Source organism: Copadichromis virginalis, linkage group LG10 (assembly GCF_057382275.1).
Source record: "Copadichromis virginalis isolate Kocher_CV1m ecotype Utaka linkage group LG10, C_Virginalis_male_GT1.1, whole genome shotgun sequence".
NCBI lineage: Eukaryota > Metazoa > Chordata > Actinopteri > Cichliformes > Cichlidae > Copadichromis > Copadichromis virginalis.
In genome coordinates this window covers 12,903,686-12,926,158 of record NC_140627.1, presented here as the reverse complement: position 1 = coordinate 12,926,158, position 22,473 = coordinate 12,903,686, and the positions used below count along the sequence as shown (strand labels likewise).

The window sequence follows — 22,473 nt, the reverse complement described above, 5'->3', positions numbered from 1 at the left end:
GTTGGGTGCTTGTTGATGCAGAGGTATATTGGTCACAACGGAGAGTCAAACACAGCTATCCACATGTCAATAAAGACACACTTTGACCTTTAAGTGAATGAATAACCACCAAGTTTCATTACTTTACATCCTATCAGACAATCAGCTTTATTACCACTCCTCTCCTTCCCCCTTGACTCTCTTGTGGTATTTCCCAGGATGTAGCCACATGCCGTCTGCACTGCTTAAGCTTTAATAACACTAAAAGGTTTACTTCCCCCCTCCTTCCCAGCACCACCACCTCTCTTTTCTCTCCCTCAGTAACCATGGTCATTATTGAAATTATCACATCCTATTTAGTACCTTATTGATGACTCACAACAATCCTAGCACACAAAAGCAGGACTATGAGAAAAATCTTAAAATGATATTTTTTTAGCATCAAAATGTGAAATCAGTGAGAGTAAAAGAGAAAAACCACAATGGGAAGTTCTCACTTTGTAATGTGGTAAATTTGCTTCACTCGGGAGTCTTATATTGTGCAAGTGAACAGATTAAATATGTATTATTTATCAACAGAAACCCAGAGAGTGCACTGATGTATCTCTCAAACATGTATCATTTCTCCGTGCTGAATAATGAATGTTAAAGCAGGTTTTGAGTCTATGCAGCTGAAAGCACAACATGATGGATTTACAGCACCTATGTAATCCACACAGCATTAAGCTACAGAACATTTAATGTTGTATCGCAATGTCATGTGTGCAGCTAGAAATGGAACTTACTAGCTTACCAAATTAGTTCTTCTAAACCTTTACTTTATTAGTAGTAACTTATTATTGACACAATATCCTATGATCTCTGTCTTTTTGTAGCGAACCACTATTTTGGGTAATTTTATGTGTGGAAGTTTAGTTGAACTATTGATAAAGAAGTTGCTAAATGTGCAGCTGCTGTGACAGTCATGCTAATGTTAGCGTCAGTGTAACGCTGATTATGCTAGCAGATGTAGCCTCATTACGAGGTTACAGGGCTATATGTCAATAAAATCTTTTCATATATGTGGTTTCAACATATAAATAATGCTAATTATATATATATATGTTTAAAAGTAAAGGCGGGTTTACTTTTAAAGGAAGTCTGAAGGCTGTATCACAGGAATTGATGCTAACAAGATTATTTTTTGGCAGCTTCTTACAATGTATTTGATAAAAGATATTTAAATGGGGTTTTAGTTTTGTGTTTTTATCTAATTTCAAATACATAACAAATAATAATAGCTTTATGTTTTAGACATTTGGTAGCACAACAAGTCATATTATGTTATTTAAGATTTTTATTTCAGACATCCAGCCAGCAGCAGGAACAGCAATGAATATAGAAGCAGCTCCCTCTGGAAAGTCAGCTTCAACCACCACAGACAGCTACTTATTCTACACGCATGTAAGTTTCTGTTTTGCTTTAACTACACTGCTAATGCAGTTTTTGTTTAGTTTCACTTACAGTACACTTTATGGACAGAAGTATAGGCCCACACCTCCTAACCTTTAAATTCTGGTGTTTTCAGTCCCTTGCTGTGGGTGTATAAAAATCAAGCACCAAGCCGTGCAGTTAGTCTTTACCAACACTTGGGTCATTCTGAAGAACTTGTAATACTGTAATAGGATGCCACCAATGATACTGGCAATGTTTCTGGCGGTTGATTTTCTACTTATTTAAACAGAAAAAAGAAATGGACTAGTCAACTAGTCTAAAAGACAGAAAATCCTCATATAAAACCCCTAATTACATTTTCATTAGTCAAATCACATTCTAAATGTCGCTGAACATTTATAAAATAGGAATAACACATTTAACTAACTAGCATTTATGACAACAGCTAGCAAGAAAGGTGATGTTTAAACATTTAGTCACAAGAAATCAAATTTAAACCCTTCTGGATATTTCATGATAAGCTGTAAGTGGTATTATTGCAAAGTGTATAGTAACCATAGTAACTTACCCAAAAAGTGGGAGACCACATATAGTTTGGGGTCGGAGACTGCTGAAGTGTATAGTCCATAAAAGTCGCCAATGCTCTGCTGACTCAGTAACTGCAGAGAAACCTCCTGTGGCATTAACGTAAGCACAAAAATTGTGCACCGGGAGCTTCGTGGCACTGGTTTCCATGACCGAGCAGCTCCTGTAGGTGTAACGTGTAGCCGGTGTTCTGACAAAACATCCTACTTTGTCAAAACATCCTACCGTAGCGTAACTTTATAGTCATGTCTATCAATGCGTGTTACCTCATTAGAATATACTACCTTAGGTGGTTTATGCCTCCATCGTACATATCTATAGGTATGACTTTCTGATAGCCAAATCACACTTATCAAAACGTGCTAACAGCGGAGCGTGGTGTCGACCAACTGCAGGAGGACTAAAATTAATTGACAAGGTTTACGCTGTATGCCAGTTTACAGAAACTTAGAAGTAATAAATCAAGACTTGAAATATGACTTCAATTGAGACTCCAAATTGCAGTATTTTTGAAAAAAACAAAACAAAACGCAACTTAGCTTGAAAAGTTAACAAATTGACAACAGCTTACAGAAAACAAGTATCAACTGTAATAAAGAAGTAAAACATATAATACTAACCATTTTTCACACGCACAAGATCCGGGTAGGATCAAATAATAGGTGTGTACTATTAACACCAAAAACATGGGCGTTTTGAGTTGTGCGCATGCGCAGTAACAACATCTAGGACAACTTGATAGGTAGGGTGTTTTGTCAGAACACCGGCCCCCTACTTTCGTCCATGTATTTTAAATGAAGACTTTTGAAACTCACCATTCTTTACGCTTGAACCTACACTGCACCGCATTAGCAGTAGTAATAGCAATAAACATATGCTGATGTAGTGTTCCAGTGAAATTCCTTTTTGCATGGTGTACCTGCATGACTGTTATCAGCTAACACCACACAACGTAAGTAGAAAGGCAACAGTGCATAGTAATTATCACATCTTTGTTAAACAAAGCACAGCCAAAATCACTGCATAATGATTTATTCACATATTTTTTGTCACATACTATATATTATCATTATTATTGTTATTGCTGCAGTTGTGGCGCCTTTCAGGTATTTGCTTTCATTATTCCCATAACGAGATTCTATGCTCATATCTCTTTATAGTTTTCATCTTCATGCATGCTGAGTATTACATTTCACAGGAGCAGGATGCAAATAAATTAAACAGTCTCTTTTTTAAAGTTACATCTCATAAGCTATCCATTCTAATAATGCTTCAGTTACATGCCTTTTTCAGAGTCCATAGAGGGAAGTCACTTCTTGGAACATACAGTCTCCATCAGAGGGTAAAGGCATTACAAAGAGCACATTATTAATACATCTCATTAAAGCTGGCAATCTATGATTAATTTTCATAACCAACCAAGCCCCTATTCTCCCACCCAAGTACAGCCTATCTCTACCGCATAGTGAAAACACTAAGTGTAATTATAACATTTCATCTATGTACAGTAACTTTGAAATATGGCACCAAATCAGCTTGTGAAAAAAAGCTTGAGGTTACATGTTAAAATATTTGTGACTACAATACTTTTCCTGTTTAAATTGTTTAATTCCATTCATAAGCTTTCAACAGCAATAACATTTTACAAGCCAAAGTGCAAACACTGGCACACTTTACTTGATTTTTTTTTCCTTTTTTGTGTGTGAACGTAAACAGTGCCTTGCAGGCACTGGGAGCATTGTGGTGCATTGACACAGTGTTGGAAAGTAATCTACCTCATCTTCAGTGCACCCTGTGTCCTATTTTGAGCAGAAGCTCTCAGGTGATGTGAGTCTGCAGTCTGTTTGGCACCTAATGCGGTGAAGAATATGGAGATTTGTGAGAAATTTTAGGAAAAGAGTCTGATACAATAAATGATGTGTTCCAGTTTACTAAACATTTTAGTGCTGATCATTTTGTGTTGTTCAAAAGGTGCTTGTTTGTCCACTGTGTGGTCTTAACAGTGTGGACATTATTTTTCTCTCAGTAGCTCAGATTAGTTTAGCATTCAATTATCCTGACTTGAGTCAGAGATTGGCTTTTTTTCCCCACACACATGCGTATGCATGCACGCGCTTAAGCTCTTGCATATGCACACATAATTGGAAAATGAGAGGATTTCTAAGCTACAGCAAAGGCAAATAATGAAGAACTTCAGATAATTCAACCTCACACAACCTTTAAACCTACAGTCTATTAATATTATTTGTAATTGCTCAGTTTTGTCAGTTGGGTTCTGTGAAGGCACCTAGTGTCACCTAGGCAGAGCAGAGCTCTCAATGTTACAGCAACACAGTTACCTTTTTAGTTTCAAAGTGTCAAAAACTCTACTTGGTGAAGTAATGGTTCATCGTCACTACACAGAGTCCATCTGTGCCCCTGAATAATAATGCAGTTGTCAGTTTTGTGCCTACTGATGGGTGGTCTGCGGCCAGGGAAAAGCTCTTCTCCAATATTTAAAAGGTCTTTGAGCCCCCAGGCAGAGAAGCCTCTGTCAGACGTAGGCTGACTCACTAGACTGGGTCCTGCCCAGGTTTGGGGCTTGGGACATGTGTGAAACATCCTTCTTGCGCACTTCACAGATGGACTTTCTCCGGGCCTGCACCCCTCTGATGGCCGTTTTTATCTTCCTCCAGCCAAGGTGGTTGAGCTCTGCCAGGTTAAGTAGCACACATATGCCACTAACTGCAAACATAAAGACCAAAAACACAGTCTTTTCTGTGGGACGGGACACGTAACACTCCACCTCCTTCACGCATGGGTAGCGATCGCACTCAAACATCCCCGGCACGTTGAAGCCGTACAGGAAATACTGGCCCGCCAAGAAGCCGATCTCGAGCGCATTGCGGAACACAACCTGGATGACGTAGAAACGGGAGATGCCTTCTTGCCGTCGCACTTTAGAGCTCTTGTGAGTTGGAGGGAGTCCCCGAGGTCCGTTAGGGATCTCCTTGACCTCCAAGCAGTCATGATCCTCCTTACTACTGTCGGGGTGCACCAGGATGCCGTTGATGTTTCGGGCATGGAGCTTACGAGAGTGGTGGTCATGGTGGCGACCATGGTGGCCATGACCATGGTGATCCATGTAAGGATGCAGCAGAGAGTAGCTTCGATCACGTGCTTTGGCTGACTGATGGACAGAATAGGTGATGAAGCACAGGCTTGGCGTGCACACCAGGATTATCTGAAAAACCCAGTAGCGGATGTGCGAGATCGGGAATGCCTTGTCATAACAAGCCTGGTTGCAGCCGGGCTGCATGGTGTTACAAATGAACATGATTTGCTCGTCCTCATACACCTTCTCCCCCACTATGCCAACTATTAAGATACGGAAAATCACCACCACTGTCAGCAGGATCCTGCAGAGACAGAAGGAGAGAGGGCAGGAAGGGAAGGTGGTGAAACAGGAGAAAGACAGCATCAGTTAATGAGGAGCAAATCCACAAAGGAACATTATATGTGGGCATGACCGTACGAGTGAGTCGGTATAAAGTTAATGGTGAATAGGTGCTGTCGACAATAGTGGTTTTGATTTTTTTGAATATGCGTTTCTGAAAATTAAAGGGACAGTGACACTACATTCACTTTGCATGTGTGTGCGTGTGCACGCGTATTTGTGTGCTTGTAAGCAGCTGCCGTGAAAAACAATACCCTGGGATGATGGAGCTGTGCTCTAGATAGCATGCGCACCTCAGGTCACTAATCATAAGATAAAGATGATTTCACACTCATTTTCACAGCTGGACTGAAATGGAACTGAATGGCAACAGCTATAATAGACACCCACTGATTTAAGAATCAGTCTCGCATGTTAGCATATTTCCCCTAGTGTTAATTAGCTTTTATCGAACATACCAAAATATCTCTGTTGCAAAGCAACTGAATAGTATATTGCTGTATAAATAACCTCCTTCTGTTTCATTGTTGACTCCCAAGTGAGGAAAGAAGCATGCACCGTATTAAGGGGCAACAACCGTCACAGTTGCAAAGCTTTTAAGATGTGTAGCTATTTAAAGAGCTCACATAGAAAAGAACGAGTTGCCTCAACTATAGGGAGCTGCTCTCCCGAGGAGGTGGCATTTGCTAAAAACTGCATGGACTTCCCATTGAGCATCATTAGTGCTTTGCTGCAGTTATAGAAAGCTGTGTCCAGGGACCGGTGGATCTAGAGAGCAGTACAGCTGTTCTGTTATTTTCATGGTGTCGATCCAGTATGGGCACTGCGGAGGAGGACTCTGGCTTTAGGGCTGCAGTGTCAGCTCTTTCTAATGAGCGAGGAAAGCCTGCACATCATTGAGTTCCCTGGTATTTATGCCACAGCCGTGGATGTGAATGCTCCCTGTGTGGAAGAGCCAGTTGCTTAGCACACTCTTGTATCCAAGCACAAGAGGGGGCCACAGACGGGAAGTAAAGGGATAGAGATAGATGGGAGCTGGCCCTGAAGTGAAAGGCAGCTACGTAGGACAATAGCCAAAGTAATGGGATTTTGTTGTATTTTAAATATGCACGTGCATCCTAACTTGTTTGCTATAAAATGAGACTCCATACTTTATCTTTTAATGAGGGCTCAAAATGCCTACCGACCTTCAGTGACCAGTAACCACAGCAACCTGCAGAGGATGGCTGTATAGACACCCAGTATGGGGGGAAAAATAGCCTACAGTTGTTAGAAATATCCGACAAGTCAAAAAAAAATACATTTGTTTGAATGATGTGAAAGAGGAGGCAATTTGCTGAAGCCAAGGGAAAGACGGGTGAAGGTAAGAGGTACACCAGGGGAACATGCGTTAGCATGAAACAGACTTAAAATAGAGCAGTGCCTTGCTGCAGGACTATCGCTGCTCCACCTGCGAATGCATGCCTGTGTGTGTTTTTTTGTGCGAAGAAGACAGGCACGAGGACACAGACACAAAGAGGAAGAGTCAGCCATGTGTATGACTTGTGCAAAATGGCAAAGACTCACAGTCGCCTGTGCTCAGAGCAGCTGCCAGCGTGCACGCTACACTGACTTCCATCATGGTTAAAAATCCAGCAGAATAAAGCTCCCCCGCATCTTTGGACTTTCAGAAGTTCAAATCTGGTCCTGTGTGTCATTCACATTAAGACATCTGTCAACATCTGCTCCTTTGCGGTTAGCCTGATGTGTACGGGCTCACTAGTGGTTCGACAGCAGTCGATATGGCTGAATGAATGATATTGATGGTTCTCTGCACCACAGGAAGATTTGACGCATTCTGCTCACAGGGACGAAGATCTGTGGTCGACGCAGCTCGTCTGTATGCAAATATTTGTTTAAAAGATAGAGGATATATGACTAACTCTAGGTCAGTGTCAGTGTGAGAATCTGCAGTGCTGGATGTTGATTTAAAACCATGCAAGAGGCTCAAGAGCAGCTTTTCTGCACTCCACCTTGATTTTCTAATCAAGGTAATAAAAGACATTGGCTGCTTCTCTGCCCAGTGATAATTACTATGTCATAATTACAACTTAATGCCACTGAATCTTCCTGCTGTAAACATCTGTGTGTAATGCCACAGACTCATGGGCGACATGTTTTTTAATGTTGAACTGAAATATTCTTAGTTCAGACTGTCCTCAGACTGAAGGTAAGAGGATTGAAGCTTTTTCTTCTTCTTAAAATGTCATGCATCGTGATTTCCGATGAGTGCATCCACATAGATGTACTGCAACATGTAATATCAGTTCATCTCGACAAACTTTCCACTATGCTGTCATGTGTTCATCATTGTGACAGCTTTTTTAGTGATGGACCAAATCCAAATCTGTTGACAAAAATTTTAAATAGTGCTCTATACCAGTCTTTCATTACATCGACATAGGTCAGTATGTATTTGTCTGTAGTCACCACCATCTAAACGAAAAACTGGGCTTTTTTTTTTTACATAAATATAGAGGGATAAGGACTTTGTGGTTGCAGTTTTCTTGTCCTCCTCAGAGTTTGTTCAATTTTAAAGTAGCGCAGCATTGCAGTCATTTAAAAATCCAGTCATTGCTTCTGCTTTTTTTGTCATTAAAAAAAAATCCCAAGGTGTTCCCTGTATTGAGTGCTGTGTGTGTTTGTTTGTGTGTGGTGGTTTATGTGTTTGCTCTACTGCTGGATAACGGAATAATCAGCATGGGGCAGATTGCTGCATTAGCAGAAAGCAGCGCCCGAACGTTGTCTGCAAACATCAGTGCTTTAAGTCCTGCAGCATAACTAGCCAATACGGTAACTAGGAGAAGATTAGGACAGCACGAAGGCCTGAACCTGCAGAATATTCAATAACAATCATGAATAATGAAAAAGATGTCAGAAGTTTTAGTGTCTCAAACCCATGGGGCAGAATATTAAAATACTTGAAGAGTTGATTCATATAAGTGGGCATGAAAAAGATTCAGGCATTACGACATATCACAGCATGGTTCCTGTCACCAAAAGTTTCTTAAATGGCTGCTAAATTGTCTCCCACATCAGTCCCCACTTGTCACCTAATTTAGCATCCTGCTTCCCGGAGGACCCGGTTAAAGCTAAGACTAATCATTACATTTTTAGAGACCTTCTAAATCCCTACCACTGTCCAGGAGATTTGATAAGATTTAGAAGTCAATCCTTCTGCGTCTGTGGATCGTGTTCACGTCTGGATCTTCTTTTTTAATATCTGCTTTCTTGGGCTTCATCACTGACAGCTGACATTTTCATAAAGCGCAGAGACAAACAGCAGCTCATGGGCATGTTAACGTTTATGTCTAGAGGGACAGAAATAGGAGGAAGTAAAGATAATGAGGTGGTATTTTGTTGCGTTAACCTTCAAAGTGATCCTCAGGCAGCTGATTGACCTGTAAGATTGTGTGTGCAGTGTAATGTTAGCTGCTCATCAGCTGGTGTGTCGGCTGGACATGCAAGCTCTGTCTTTCCCAGAGGCTTTAACACACACACACACACACACACACACACACACACACACACACACGTTCATTCATGCAGCAGCTGCTGTCGCCAGCCTCCAGGGAGAACAGAGGCCCACAAGCACAAATGCACCAGAAAACCTACACTTGCTTTCATACATAGATTGTGAATATAAGAAAGTAACTGTTAATATATGAAGGTGCACAGACTGGCCTCTGAAGCGCTGGATAAGTGCAGTTAGCTGTGAAGAAACCTGGATAAAAATATTCCTGCCACCCATATGCTCTCAATAATAAGCTCCAATGATTGCTGATGGCAGCACATAATGAATAAAGACCTTACCGGGCCTTGAAATTAGACAGCTTAATTATCAGAGTGCAGACATTTCTATCCACCCGCCTCTCATCACTGCTCCTCTCTTAAAGTGTTTTAATAGTTTAAGGTCTTGCCCACATATCCGGCAGATGTGCACGAATGCCTGAAGTGCAACTACGAGTCAGCGTGACGAATACGGTAATTTAAGCTAAACTTGAGCTGCGGTGGTTCTCTTACCCCTGCTGTCTTGAAATACATTACTTAGAGTGTGAAACAGAAACGGTTTTAAAAAATCTGCCCGAGTTTAGCGACGTCAGACTCAAACCACAACAGCTTTTTCATCCTGCTAGTTTCCACTGTGCCACGACTCAGAGTCAACATGGGCAGAAATGTAATTATATCACTTGCTCATTCAACATCTCGGAGGGAAATGGCCTCCAGCTGTTTTGCAGGAATAACGGAGGAAACGGGAAAGTTAATTGGGGGACACTCTACAGGTATCTGTGCCAATTATACCTCAGCTAACAGACAACAGCGAGATCTCAATCTTCACAGCAAAACCATTACAGCTGCACTTGAGAAAGATGCCTTAGAACGGTTTATGATGAGTATTTTTATTTTATGCCAAACTACTTCACGCCACTCAAAGAAAGCTGGGGGAAGAAATTCCTACACACAACGTTTCTGTTAACTCATCGCTTGGCCTAACCATGCGCGATGATAATGCAGAGCACGCCAGATGCAGCTTTCCTCTATCCCGTTTGTCTTTATGTCATCTAAAATTACTCTTTCATCTCGACTCAAGCTAGCGAGGCAAACATTATGCATAAGTGTTTCTATCTAAAATAACTTGAAAACCAAATAAATGGCATCAGCATTTCTTTGTGTATCCCGAACCAGCACGTTTTGCTGATCACATCAATATACAATTTCAGAAGATTCCATTTATATGACATCTTGGCCTACAGTACAGTATTTGGCGTAATGATGGGATTTTACACACATCAGGTCTCCCATTTTATTCCTGTAATACATTTTTGTACAGATGGCCGCCCCTCCCTGAGCCTGGTTCTGCTGGAGGTTTCTTCCTGTTAAAAGGGAGTTTTTCCTTCCCACTGCCGCCAAAGTGCTTGCTCATAGGGGGTCATATGATTGTTTTTACTCTTTATGTATTATTGTAGGGTCTACCTTACAATATAAAGCCCCTTGAGGCGATTTTAATGTTTTTATTTGGTGATGTATAAATAAAATTGAATTAAATGGATATTGAATTGAAAAATATTGACATTTTTGGTAAATAAATACACAAGGGCGACTGACAGGGCAAATGACTCAGCATCACTGTAATGGAAGTCTGGTTACTGAGGATGAAGGAGTTACAGGAGATATTTTTTTATATATTTATTAATGAAATGCTTGATATTGACGAGAAAAGAGATGATTACAGGTTAGCGCAGCTAAGTTTACGCAGCTCTGAAGTTTCACACAAGTTTCTCCCAAACTAGATAACAAGTAGTCAAAGCTATCCTTGATAAAAACAGGAAACATCACCGCGTCACCGAGCCTGACCTTTTCAGACCTACCCAAAATAGCAAGAGTGGGAAATTGGACTCATACTTTAAATGGTATTTGTTCAGGACGTTGCATAAGACCCCTTTTTAATTTTGACAGTTCCCAGAATGCATCAGCTCTGCTCTGTCTCTCTAATATGTTTTAGTGCCAGAACCTTTAAGTCTTGCAGCAGACAAAAATCAGCTGCCTCATGTGGTTGCACTGTATGTTTGTCTTCAGAGGATATCTTCTTAAGCATAAAAATCTGGTGCTGAAAAGTAACAAATTGTTAGAAGTTTTTGTCCCTAATATTTCAAACAGCACTCACAAGTTTTCCTAAAGTAGCATATTTAACCTTAATTTTTATGTAGGGGCTTTTCATCTGACTGTTTAATTGCAAAAAACACATAAAATCTTAGTAAATGTCTGGAATGGTTATTTTTTTATAAAAATATCTCCGCTGCTAAAATGTAGCCTCTACATAAGGTCAGTAAACAGAACCTTTGCTACTTGTCAGCGCTGGTTAAATTGTGTGTTGGGTTGCAAAGATTTAATTGTAAGGCTTTTAGTAAAATTGTATGTAGCAAGTTTCTCTGTAAAAAGTATTAATGGAGTTTTAGCCTCATGGAAAAAGGTTGGAAAAGCACTTATGATATATAACTTGCTAGTTATAAAACCAGCAAACACAGATCTATATTAGTGGGAGTTTACAGCTGTAAAAGCTTCTAATCACAAGCTAATTACTAGAAGTTACTGAAAGACCATATAAACACTTTGTGAATTCAGATGCTTTGTTCATCACAACGTGCGAGCTTTTGTTCATTTAAACATTGGCTTAGAGTTGCATACAATAACCTGTCTATAATATTTGTGTTTGCATATGTTGGGGTGTGAAACAGCTTCCTGCCTCGTGGCTTTTCTGGCAGATTATTTAAATTCTAATCAGTTGTCCTTTCTGAAAGTTAGAGCACACTAACATGATGGTTACTTTCCAAATCAAGTGGCTTACTATTGTAAGTACTGTCATTATGTATCACAGTAAAATATGATTCAATCTGCACATTAATGAATGTCCCTAACTTCCTTCTAATGTGTGTATTAATTTCTTATTTCAACTGAGGGAAATGTATTTGTTATTAATGACCCTCAAACTGCGTGTTTTCTTTCCTAAACCTGCAATGTGCCATTAAAGACAGTCAGACTCTAGTAATGTGGTTGGCTCCTGTAAATTGACTTCCCACAATATAACATGATAGCACCGTCCACCTGTGCAAGGTGAACGCTTATTTCATGTCTCTCCCACTCAGCCATGCCCACGTCCTAACTCTGTCCATATTTTAAACCTTCACTAGCTGATGGCTAAGTTTGTGATTAGGCTAGTGGTGTATGATACTGCAAACTTTGGTATCGAGCTGATGCCAGATCAATACAGGACTGATACTGCTGATACCAATACTGATACCGATACTTTGAACCTATAAAGACAGCATATGGAGGGGAGAGCAGTGGTGTCGTGATTTATGAGTTGAATCATCATCATTTTGACAAATGCTGAACACATTTTAATGACTACTAATTAACTGTGAATTTTAATTTCCACAATAATTAGTTAACACAACGAAACGCGCCTTTCAGCTTTTCACCTTCTGTTGTTTAAACGTGCCATAGGCTGTGAATACAATAGATAACACAATTCAATGGGCTACTGAACTTAGGATAGAAATAAGGCATTGATCCTATCATGCTAGCATAGATCTAATACCAATACCAGGGTTGGCATAGATAATATCGATATTGGGATTGATCTGTCCACCTGTAGAATAGGCTGCTTATTACTTTTTACTGATTTATTCTTTTTATTTTAGATTGGAGCTTTACATATTGTATCATAGTATCATAGATTTGTTAGGTTGTCGGTGTCAAACATTTCTAGTTAGACATCTTTGCCACCAGGATTTACCCAAGAGGAAGTTAAAGTTTGTCTTTATTTTAAGCAATGAATAATTAGAACACTGCAAATAGTTTAAAAATCTCAGTGCAGCCCACATACATGCATGCCTCACTTCACATCTTTTAAACCAGCCCTTGTTTATGTTAAAGAAAAAGAAATAAGCATTTACATTAGTCATTACTTCGGTCTCTGGTGCACATTTTTCCTGGACTACATTTTTACCTTAAAAAACAACATCTTCAAAATGCTTTCTTTAAGGGAGTTTGGGTGTTTAATAACAGGCTCACAATTCATAAAAGTTTAACAAAACCTGTCTGAATCGAATCAGAAAATATCACTACATGTGGGAAGTCATTAAATATACATTTAGGCTATGCATAGGGGAAACATTACATGCCCGATAAAACTCTTACACACACCGCTGATGTGTTGCTGAAATGAATAATAGCCCGCGCTGAGTGAAAGCTGAGCTCAGCGCTAGTGGCAAACCGTGCAATCAATTTCATTCAACATCAGGGACTGCTGCACAAATAAACTAATGACAACTATAGATGTGCAGGAAAATGCTTTAATTTGAACGACAGTCCTGCTCCTTGGCGAACGATGATGGATTACTAATCCTTTCTAATGCTGCAATATGGACGCCGTTGTTTTGCTTTGCAACAAAACCTTCTCGGGTGGAATAAATCTTATCCAGGAAGATGGTTATCAATGATACATGAAGTATATTCTGTCAGAAGGGATGATGTCCTCAATTCACGCAGAGCATTCCTGCATCTCTGATTATTTTGGGAGAACTAGGGTGCCCTTCTCAAAGTAGGGTACCGCCTTCTTGTGGATATCCTGACCCATTTAGGAAAAGAACATGACCATGAAAACTGCAGGAGTGAACAACTTCGGGGCAAAGAGTGCATCTTGCTTTTAAAGCCAACAAACAAGAACCCAGATATGTTCGGTCACGTCAAACCATTCCGGGCTGCCTGTCTAAGTGCAGGTTCTTCCAGCCATATAAACAGCACTGCAGAGCAACAAGGTGTATTTCATACACCACTTTGTTGCATTAAAAGGCTGGTCAACTCTGCATACATTTTTAATGAATGACTTGACATCAGTTGCAACGTGCAACAAGAGGCACGAAGCATTTATTAAGATTTTATGGTTTATACTGCTTAAGTGGGGAGTGATAGATGATGAATAATGGATCATTTAGAGCTTCATCACAGAATAAAAAACAAATAAAGGGTAAATAGATGCAGAAATCTAAAAGTGCATAAATGAATAACAGCAAACAGCACTTTGTAAACTAATTCTTAATCTGATTGAAATGCAGTTTACAGAATGTAATCTATGGAAATGTACTTTTGTGGCTTTAACAGCATAGACAGTGACATTTGCATTTACTTTATCTCAGAATCAACCTGAACATTTAAAAGAGCTGCTTCATGAACACTGCTGTCAACATTGTGTGCCGGGTCAGCCAGCAACTTCAGTTGAAGGATCTCTGACACAGATTCCGAGCGATAAACCTCTGCAGAGGGAAAACTTTTCTTCCTCCCTCTGTCTCACCCCCACCCTCATCCATCCGTTGCAGCTTTTTTGTTCTGCCTCTACAGCGCCCATCATCTCCTCTCTATCCATCCGGTTACCTTTATTATTTTATCTTCCTCAGATCACTCTAGTGCTCCATTATCGCTGCCTCTTTTTTTTCCAGCTCATCTTTTGCGCTGACCTCACTACAGCAATGCAGTCAAGGAGAGGCAAGTTATATATCTCGCACCCAAAGGCTTGATCTTCACACGGTCGGACGCATTTTTGTCACGGTAGACATCACAAACATTCACACCTGCGATCTGCAAATGGTTTGAGCACCACATGTGAAACACACACATACACACACACACACAAACTGTATTACTGTATGTGAATATTAAACAGTTTATTGCCTGTAGTTGTGTGCTTTAAAATATATTGTAATGATGTGATTTTTGTATACAGATTAAGGACTGGGAAAAATGACGAGCCTAGGTGTTAGATGCATGGCCTCCACATTCAGTTTGCACTATTATATGGACATGTAATTTATTTGTCTATCGCACCCACTTAAATACTTAATTTGTATGAGATTGTATATCAGCAAGAATTACGAATAGGACAAAACAAAAAGTAAATTACTGCTGTAAAATTTTTATTGTGAAGGCTGTAGATGTACAAAAAATGAAATTATTGTTTTAATTGTAACCAGAAGTCAGTTAATATGCATAGAAAACAACCACAAACATTATCAAGGCTGCTAGTGTCATGTTTTACACAAATGTACACAAGTAGAGCTGTGCCATTGGCATAAGAATAAAATAACAATTTCGTTTTCCTAATTTTGGAGCCTGAATGTTTAAGTTGGAGAGGATAGTGCTAACAAACATCACGTATTCAGTGCAGATTTTGTTAAATCTTTATTAGGTACAGAAAATAGATATACAGGTCTGTGTGCTGACCTCCATTCTTATCAGAAATGTCATTAATTTGTTACAATTAACAGACTCAGACTGACTATACTATCTAATGCAAAAGATTTCAGGGTTATCATAACTGTAAAACTGGTTTGGGATAGAGGTGGATTACTGCAGCCTTGACAATGATTTTCATTTCCATGTTATCATGAGTACAGTCATCGGTTATCCATGCACACATTGTACATTGTGCAGTTAGAAGTCAAGCTTATGAAGATTTCACAATACACAACATTAATAACTGAATGAGTCATAATACGCAAGGCACCTGTGGTTAGTCAGAGGCACAGAAGCAACTCTCAATTTGTCTGTCTCGATCAAAGACCATAATTAAGCTAACCTATGCCACAGTGTAGTTGGTCCGTTTCTATTTCAAACACTCTTCTGTAATCCTGAGCTAATTATCTATCCTATGCCAGGGCATAGGTTAGCTTAAACCTACAATTAAGAAACAGCTTAATTGTAGCTCAAAAAGACAGTCTAAACATCTGAAAATGCTGTCGGTGTCTCACAGTGGATTTGCATCCTCGTGTCGGCACTCAAAAAAAGATGACTGACATGCAACCATGTTCCAAAGTTTGGATGCAGGGGAGACCTTTTATGTCGAAACGTCACTGTTCTGTGCTTTGGAACCGCATCCATTAAAACTGCAAGCGAACACATGCAAACGTTGTCAAAGTAACGACACACAGGCTGAACATCCTACTTGTGATGCCATCTACCAGTCGCTGCATGCCACACCCTGTGAAGTGCAGGACTTCACGACGCACAACAGTGCAACACTACATCACGGTTGTGTTCACGAGTGCAATGGACCACAGCCAACAATGGTTGTTGGCTGTGGTCAGTGGTGCAACAGACTTGAACCTTTCAACCCATAGAGGTCAGTGCAACAATTTTGACTCCACACATAATTTAGTGTGGGGTTTGGCGTTAACAATCTAGGAGGCACCTTGACAGCACAAAACTGTGCCAGTGGTGAACAATTCTCCAACTTGCTGGTACATCCAGAAACATGATTCCTGTCTTTTAATTATTATGTGTCACTGATTTCCTGACCATGCAGACACATGCTTAGGTTTAGGAGTCAAGGCATTTTTTGTTGTTGTTGTTTTTTGTCTTACTGCTGAGATAACCTAGGAATGTCTAATGTTTTCTTTTCCTTTCTATAGTTGAAAAGCAATATCACCACTTAAAAATAACTTGCTACAAGCTAGTCCACGGCCTCTCTGTCCAAGGTACTTGTGAGTTTTCCTGTACATCTTCAGATATCCTGCACACATGCTAACTAAAGGGACAAAATCGAAAGCGGCGTAGAGAAAATAAGAAGCTGTTCGGGGGCCTAAAACAAAAAATGCTAACAAATAATGTACAGAGAGACTCAAAAACAAAGGTTTCTTGGCTTACATAGCAGATGGAAGAAAAATGGAGGAAACCCCGCCACTGGGAAGCAGATAATGTTACAGCTAATGCTCTAGGGTCAACTAAAGAGCCTTGTAGGACAAACACTCTGAGGAAAGCCAAACACACGGGGATCATTTACAAAGCATTTCACTGTGGATTTCATACTACTATATGATGGAGATGCGCTTTTTTTTTACTATCATTTAACTATCCAATGTCACGTGTCTTTGGACAGTTTGACACATAATAGAAAATAAATATAGTAAACGCTATCACATCTCACACAAAAAAGTGCCCTGTTCTAAACTGTACCACTCGATTTACTAAACACATCTTTGGTATTCAGGATACCCTTTATTAGTGTTCAGCCAGTGAAGTGCATGATCAACAAATAGCTCAAACTATGCATATAAGAAAAAACCAAGTGCATCATGAGAATAGTCTTTATGACTTCTGAAAGAGGTAGCAGACAAATTGAGAGTTGCTTCTGTGCCTCTGAAAATCTGTAGGTGGCGTGAATCATCCAGAGATTAATTTTCAGCGTTCTTTGTACCCTGTGCTCACAGGATTTTACTGATTCAGCTTCCAGAACTGTTATTTTAAAGCTGCATTAAGTAATTTTTGACCACTAGGGGGCGGAAAGACTCCAAAACAAGTTCACAACAGTTAGCATCTAGCTTATCAAGGTGTTATGGCTAACATGTTAGCAAACAGTTGCCTACTCACATATCCAGCAGAAACAGAGCAACACGGACATCCCTTCGGTCTCCTTTATCTGGCCACCTGTTGAATGTAATTCCAATATTCACTGGCGTTTTAGCCCTTGTTTGCCCTTCCAACTCATAATTGTTTTGTTTTTTTTCATTTGCTAAATCTCCAACTTTGCTTACCAGTTTCTTCTGCGTTTTTTTACACAGGACAGTTAGCTTCGGTACCGGGAGCGACTGCCCACATTCATTCGAACCAGCATTGTTTTGGTTTTTCCACTTAAAGAAACCAAAACAACTAGCTGAAAGCTGTGTAGGGCTTCCAAGTGGGATATTGATTCTCAGTGCTACAACAGTACTCCCAAGCCATCAATGGGAGGGACTCACAAGACTGTGAGATTGCTTAATGCATCTTTAAATCAAGTCAGCGTCCAGGTTATTGTTCCATATGACGACTGGACCAGATGAATTCGTTGGTTAATGCACTTTTAAAATATAGAAATTAGTTGACTGAAATTATTTGGTTGGAAGGAGGATCTCTGTCTTAGCTTCAAATTGCCGATCAGCTGAAATTTTGGTATAAATGTGTAGCTCACATCATCTCTGTTACTTTGACGCAGTTCCAGTGCCACTGGAGGATGTTGGCTTATTCACAGACAATGAACACATGAGCCATTTTGCAGTCCTTTAACTTACACGGGGCAAGAAACACACACTCACACAAAAGACCACTGAAGCAAAAAGACGTTTAGGCCATGTCCTTGTTGAGTTTGAGTTAATGAACACAGCAGGGCGATCACAGTCTTCACTGTTACTTTTTGTTTTTACCAAAGCAAAGCAGTTTTTAAATGGCCGACATATACATCCAGATTTCACAGGCTGAAGCATGTTGACTCTTCACTTTGCCAAATGAGCATCCAAGTGGGACATTTGGATTGTGTTCACTGGGTGGAAAATTCCACTTTTGCAATCAATTAATCACACAGAGATGATGTGGGGCACGCATGTGGGGCACGTATTTCACACCAATTTTACAGCAAGTCTCCGTGGCATGTCTCCACTGCTAATCAAACTAAAAGCTCGTCTGTTCAACTCTCCGCCACGAAACACTCTCACGCAAAGTATAACAATGTCTGCTGGTCAAAACTAATTGGATTAACTTTTTTGTTTTTTTTAGGAAATAAAATCACTCAGAGTTCAGAGTCATTAACTCCCCCCATGATTCTTCCTCCACACCTGCTTGCTCACCATCCTTTCATCTTCCGCACCTCTGCTCTCCCCTCCTCTCACTCCTAGTCCCCTCTCCTCCTTCTGTCATATTGGTCTGTGGCCAGCAGCATCAAGCATAGTCTATCAATAGCTTGGCTATTAGCTAGTAAAAACATAGGAACCTCTCTGATTTAACCGTAATGCCTGCTGCTGACTATGTGCAATTAGGTTATGCCTTAACTAATAGTGGGTGTGGAGGATAAGAGTGAGGAGAGCAGGGAGGAAGAAAGGACGGGGAAGGCAGGGAGGACTGTGAGGGATAGTGGAACAGAGGAGAGCACTGGGACAAGCCTTGAGAAGGGTAGTCTCTGTACAGATGCCATCCACAGATCCATACAAAACAGCATGTAATGTGCAAAAAAAAAGAAAGAAAGAAAAAAATCCCAGCTCATCAGTTGACATAAAACCGCGGACACAAAACCAGAAAACACCACCTTCCCACTTAAATCCATGTCTTACCTTCCGATCATAGTAGAGTGCTGCTGGACAGCCGCCTCCAGCAGCCTCTCCAAAATCGTCCACTCTCCCATGGCGATGAAGAGGGGGCAGAACGGTCAGAAGAAACAGGGCTTGGGGACCTGACCCCCCTTTCCTCCAGGGAACTCCTTCGCCTTGCTCTCAGGACCAGCAGAGAGTACAGTCAAACCACCCACCCACTCCCGTCACACCTCAGCTCCCTTTGACCTCTACACGTTGACCTAGCCGCTTATCAGTTCATCTCTGTGCACGTGAATGAATGAATGTCTTCTGCTGGGCCTGTCCTGCTCTGCTCCTCTTCCAGGTGCTGAAGAGGTGCTGAGCTGATCGCCTCCCCACCACACACACACCACTCCCCCCACCTTCTCTCTCCCGTAGTTTCTCCCCCTCCCCTGTGCAGTGATGCTTGTCCTCCCCCTGCCGCACCACTCCGCTCTGCGCTACAGCATATGCTATAGCTCACTGAATGACAGCCATGATCACCCTCTGTTTTCCACTTGCCTCTGTTCTCCTTCCCCTCTCCTTCTTCTGTCCCTGCCTTTGTCCTCCACCTTACCCCCAGGGCACTCCTTGTACTTTAGCTGCACTCACTGCCATCGGTGCTCCCCTGCAATCGTCCTTGCATTGTGTAGAAGCTTTGCCTTTGCTGCACCCTTGCTACTCCAACCTAAACACACACACACAACACATATAGCTGATCCTCCTCGGCTCACCTCAGCAAATGGCACTGTAAACACACACGCACACTTGCACTCGATGACAGCTTTGAATCCCCACTCTCGCACTTCCTACTGAGGACTGCAGATCCACGCCAGCACACAAAGCTCCTGCCTGCTGAATGTCATTTCATGACTGGAGGAATGGTCGCTCCCACAGCTCTGAGTGCTACAAGGACCCATAAAAACCTGCATACACACACATGCACACACACGTGCGCTCCAAGACACACGCTCAAACACGCTGCCACCCATCCCCTCAGTAATAAATCAGCTGCTTTGCTGCATCCAGTGAGGCTGAACCCAGTCAATGTGCTGCAGACCTGCTGTCCTGTGTTGTCCTGTGTTGTCCCCCTGGCTAAATTCAGCACAGTCCAACACCAAGAGTCATGTCTTGCAGGGATGAAAAGCTGTCCTGAGAAACCTATTTCTGGGCTCCATCATCTTGCACCCCCCTCCCTCCCGCCTCTCTCCCTCCTGCTCTCCTTCACCTTCACTCTCTTCCTCCTTTTCCTCACGTTTGTTCTGCAGATCTGAGTCCTTCCAACTACCTCTGTCTCAGCGTTCGGTCCCCATCTCTGCTCTGTGCTCTCCCCTCTCTCCCTCTCTCTCTCTGTGTGTCTTAGCCTCGTTCATCGCTCTATCTCTGTCACACTGTGTGAGCATGCAACACCCCTCCTCCTCCTTTCATAGATCTGCTCTCTCTCATCCCTCCTTCTCGCCCTCCCTCCTTCTCTGCCTCCTCTTGTAAATGTGCTTGGATTGCTACTCTGATCTCTGCTTCGGTTATGCTTGCAAGAATGCCTCCCACTGTACTGCTGTGCCTGTTCCTGCCTGATGTTGCACAGAAAAGACGGAGTTGTGATCTAACTGTGCCTCCTGCCCTGTGTTCATTGCAGTCCTTTGTTCCAGTGTGTTTCCCTTCACTTCAAATGCTCTCATGCTCTCTTCCTGGTACACCCCCCCCCCCCCCCCCCCCCATCATCTAACCTCATGATTCCAGGAGGAGGATTACAGGAGAATTGTAGCTCTGCTCCACCCCATCCCCCACGTATCCCCTCCCTTTCTCTATCTTACTGTATTGGGGAATACAGCACCCCTATTTTACCCTGGCCTAACCTTCATACCCCTTTTTTCCGATTTCCCCTTTTCATCTTCTCTCTGTTCCTCATCAGTCTCTTCTCCATTAGAGCCCTTGCGTTCAGTCTCCCTCACGGGAGAGATGAGCACAGTGTTGTACTTTGGTGTGACATTGACATTAGATCAAGGTGGTGTGGGAATTTGATGGTCTCCATCCATTACGCACATGGATACAGTCAGATTCATACACTAATGCACAAACATCCCCTATACACTCTCTTTATCTGAACAAGAGAAGAAAAAAGAAGAAAAAAATAAAGACTTTTTTTCCCCAAGATGGGAGTCATAGCAAGGTTTTCCCATCTAGAAGACTGAGTCGAGTTTTGCAGAAGTAAATGATGCGGTGGCCTGACATGAGACCAGCGCACCAGGATGAAGTCATGGCTTGAGGTGACAGCTTCGATTCTTTTGCACCATGCTTCCTTTTAGTCATGCTCCTTTGATTTTGGATTACACGCTTTTCAAGCTGACAGCTCATTTCTTGCAGAATAAGGTGGGTGACTTTTAGGAGCTTCGGGGGAAATTTGATAGCACCTCCTCAAATTCAGGGTGCTGATGGATCTTTCAAAAATGAGCAAAAGGCAGTGACGTGAGCACATTCAAAATGCACAACCTCTACAGAGGTCTACAGCGCAATCCGTCTTGCTGTGCGCGTGGAAACACACGTGCCGCATCCCTCTGTATGCTTATGCGTGAGAGACGGAGAATGACTGAGTGAGGGAGACCGGGAGCAATGGAGAATTTGTTAATTCAGCATCTTCAGTGGGAGGGGCGGGAGATTTGGGGTCTTTCCCTGACCAAGGACATGTGGCGTAGGAGTGCTGTTAAGGGGAGAGAAAAGAGGGAGGGGAGAGGCAGCCGGCTCAAGTTGATGGCTCAAGTTTAATGAGGCGTGGGTCGCAACCAGAGCAGCTGAAGGGCTGGCATCAGCCCGTCAGCTGCTCTGCAAAGAGACTTCAGAGCTGCATGGCACATGAATGAGAGCGGGGCACAGGTGTGTCTTCTCTTCAGTGACTTAGAACAGCTGGCTCAAGCAGGCATGAACTCACATACTGTACCCATACACTAATAATGCATTGCCTTTTATACTTAAAACCCCTAAAATGTAAATGTAATCCAGGCTAGTGAACAGTAGGGTGAAGTCAGTTTCCTCTGGTTAATTAATAGTTGAAGAAAACACTTGCATCTGTAGGGTTCTGACATTTTAATTTATTTTCTGTTTGAGCTCATCTTTGATCTCATCAGGATGGATATGTCCACACAAATAATACATGCCCTTACACAGCACATGTATCTTTAATAGGAATTATGTAAGAATTAAATTACCCTAACAACAAGGATGCTGGAATGACAAAATATTGAGACCAAAAGTGGTTATCAGTCAGTGGGAGATTATAAGTATCTTGATTTGGTATTTAAATGACTGCAGGTAAAAAAGCAGAGGTGTACTGTTCATACATGCTGTATGTGAGAGTGGATCATTTATAGAATT

The 22,473-nt window shown here is 41.5% G+C and overlaps 1 protein-coding gene across 2 annotated transcripts; it reads right to left on the bottom strand.

Annotated features, from left to right (window-relative positions):
* Positions 1–3,014: 3,014 nt before the first annotated feature.
* LOC146699945 (gap junction delta-2 protein-like) lies at positions 3,015–20,624 on the bottom strand. 2 transcript variants are annotated; one of them, XM_085469889.1, is made up of 3 exons: positions 19,108–20,624; positions 17,399–17,455; positions 3,015–5,396 (listed from the first exon to the last, which is right to left on the bottom strand). In XM_085469889.1, the coding sequence occupies exons 1-3, from the start codon at positions 19,176–19,178 to the stop codon at positions 4,532–4,534; spliced, it is 993 nt and encodes a 330-aa protein (XP_085326015.1). In that variant the 5' UTR covers positions 19,179–20,624; the 3' UTR covers positions 3,015–4,531. The 2 variants fall into 2 exon arrangements, with proteins under 2 accessions (XP_085326015.1, XP_085326016.1); XM_085469890.1 differs by lacking the exon at positions 17,399–17,455 and having other exon boundaries at positions 19,108–20,616.
* Positions 20,625–22,473: the final 1,849 nt, after the last annotated feature.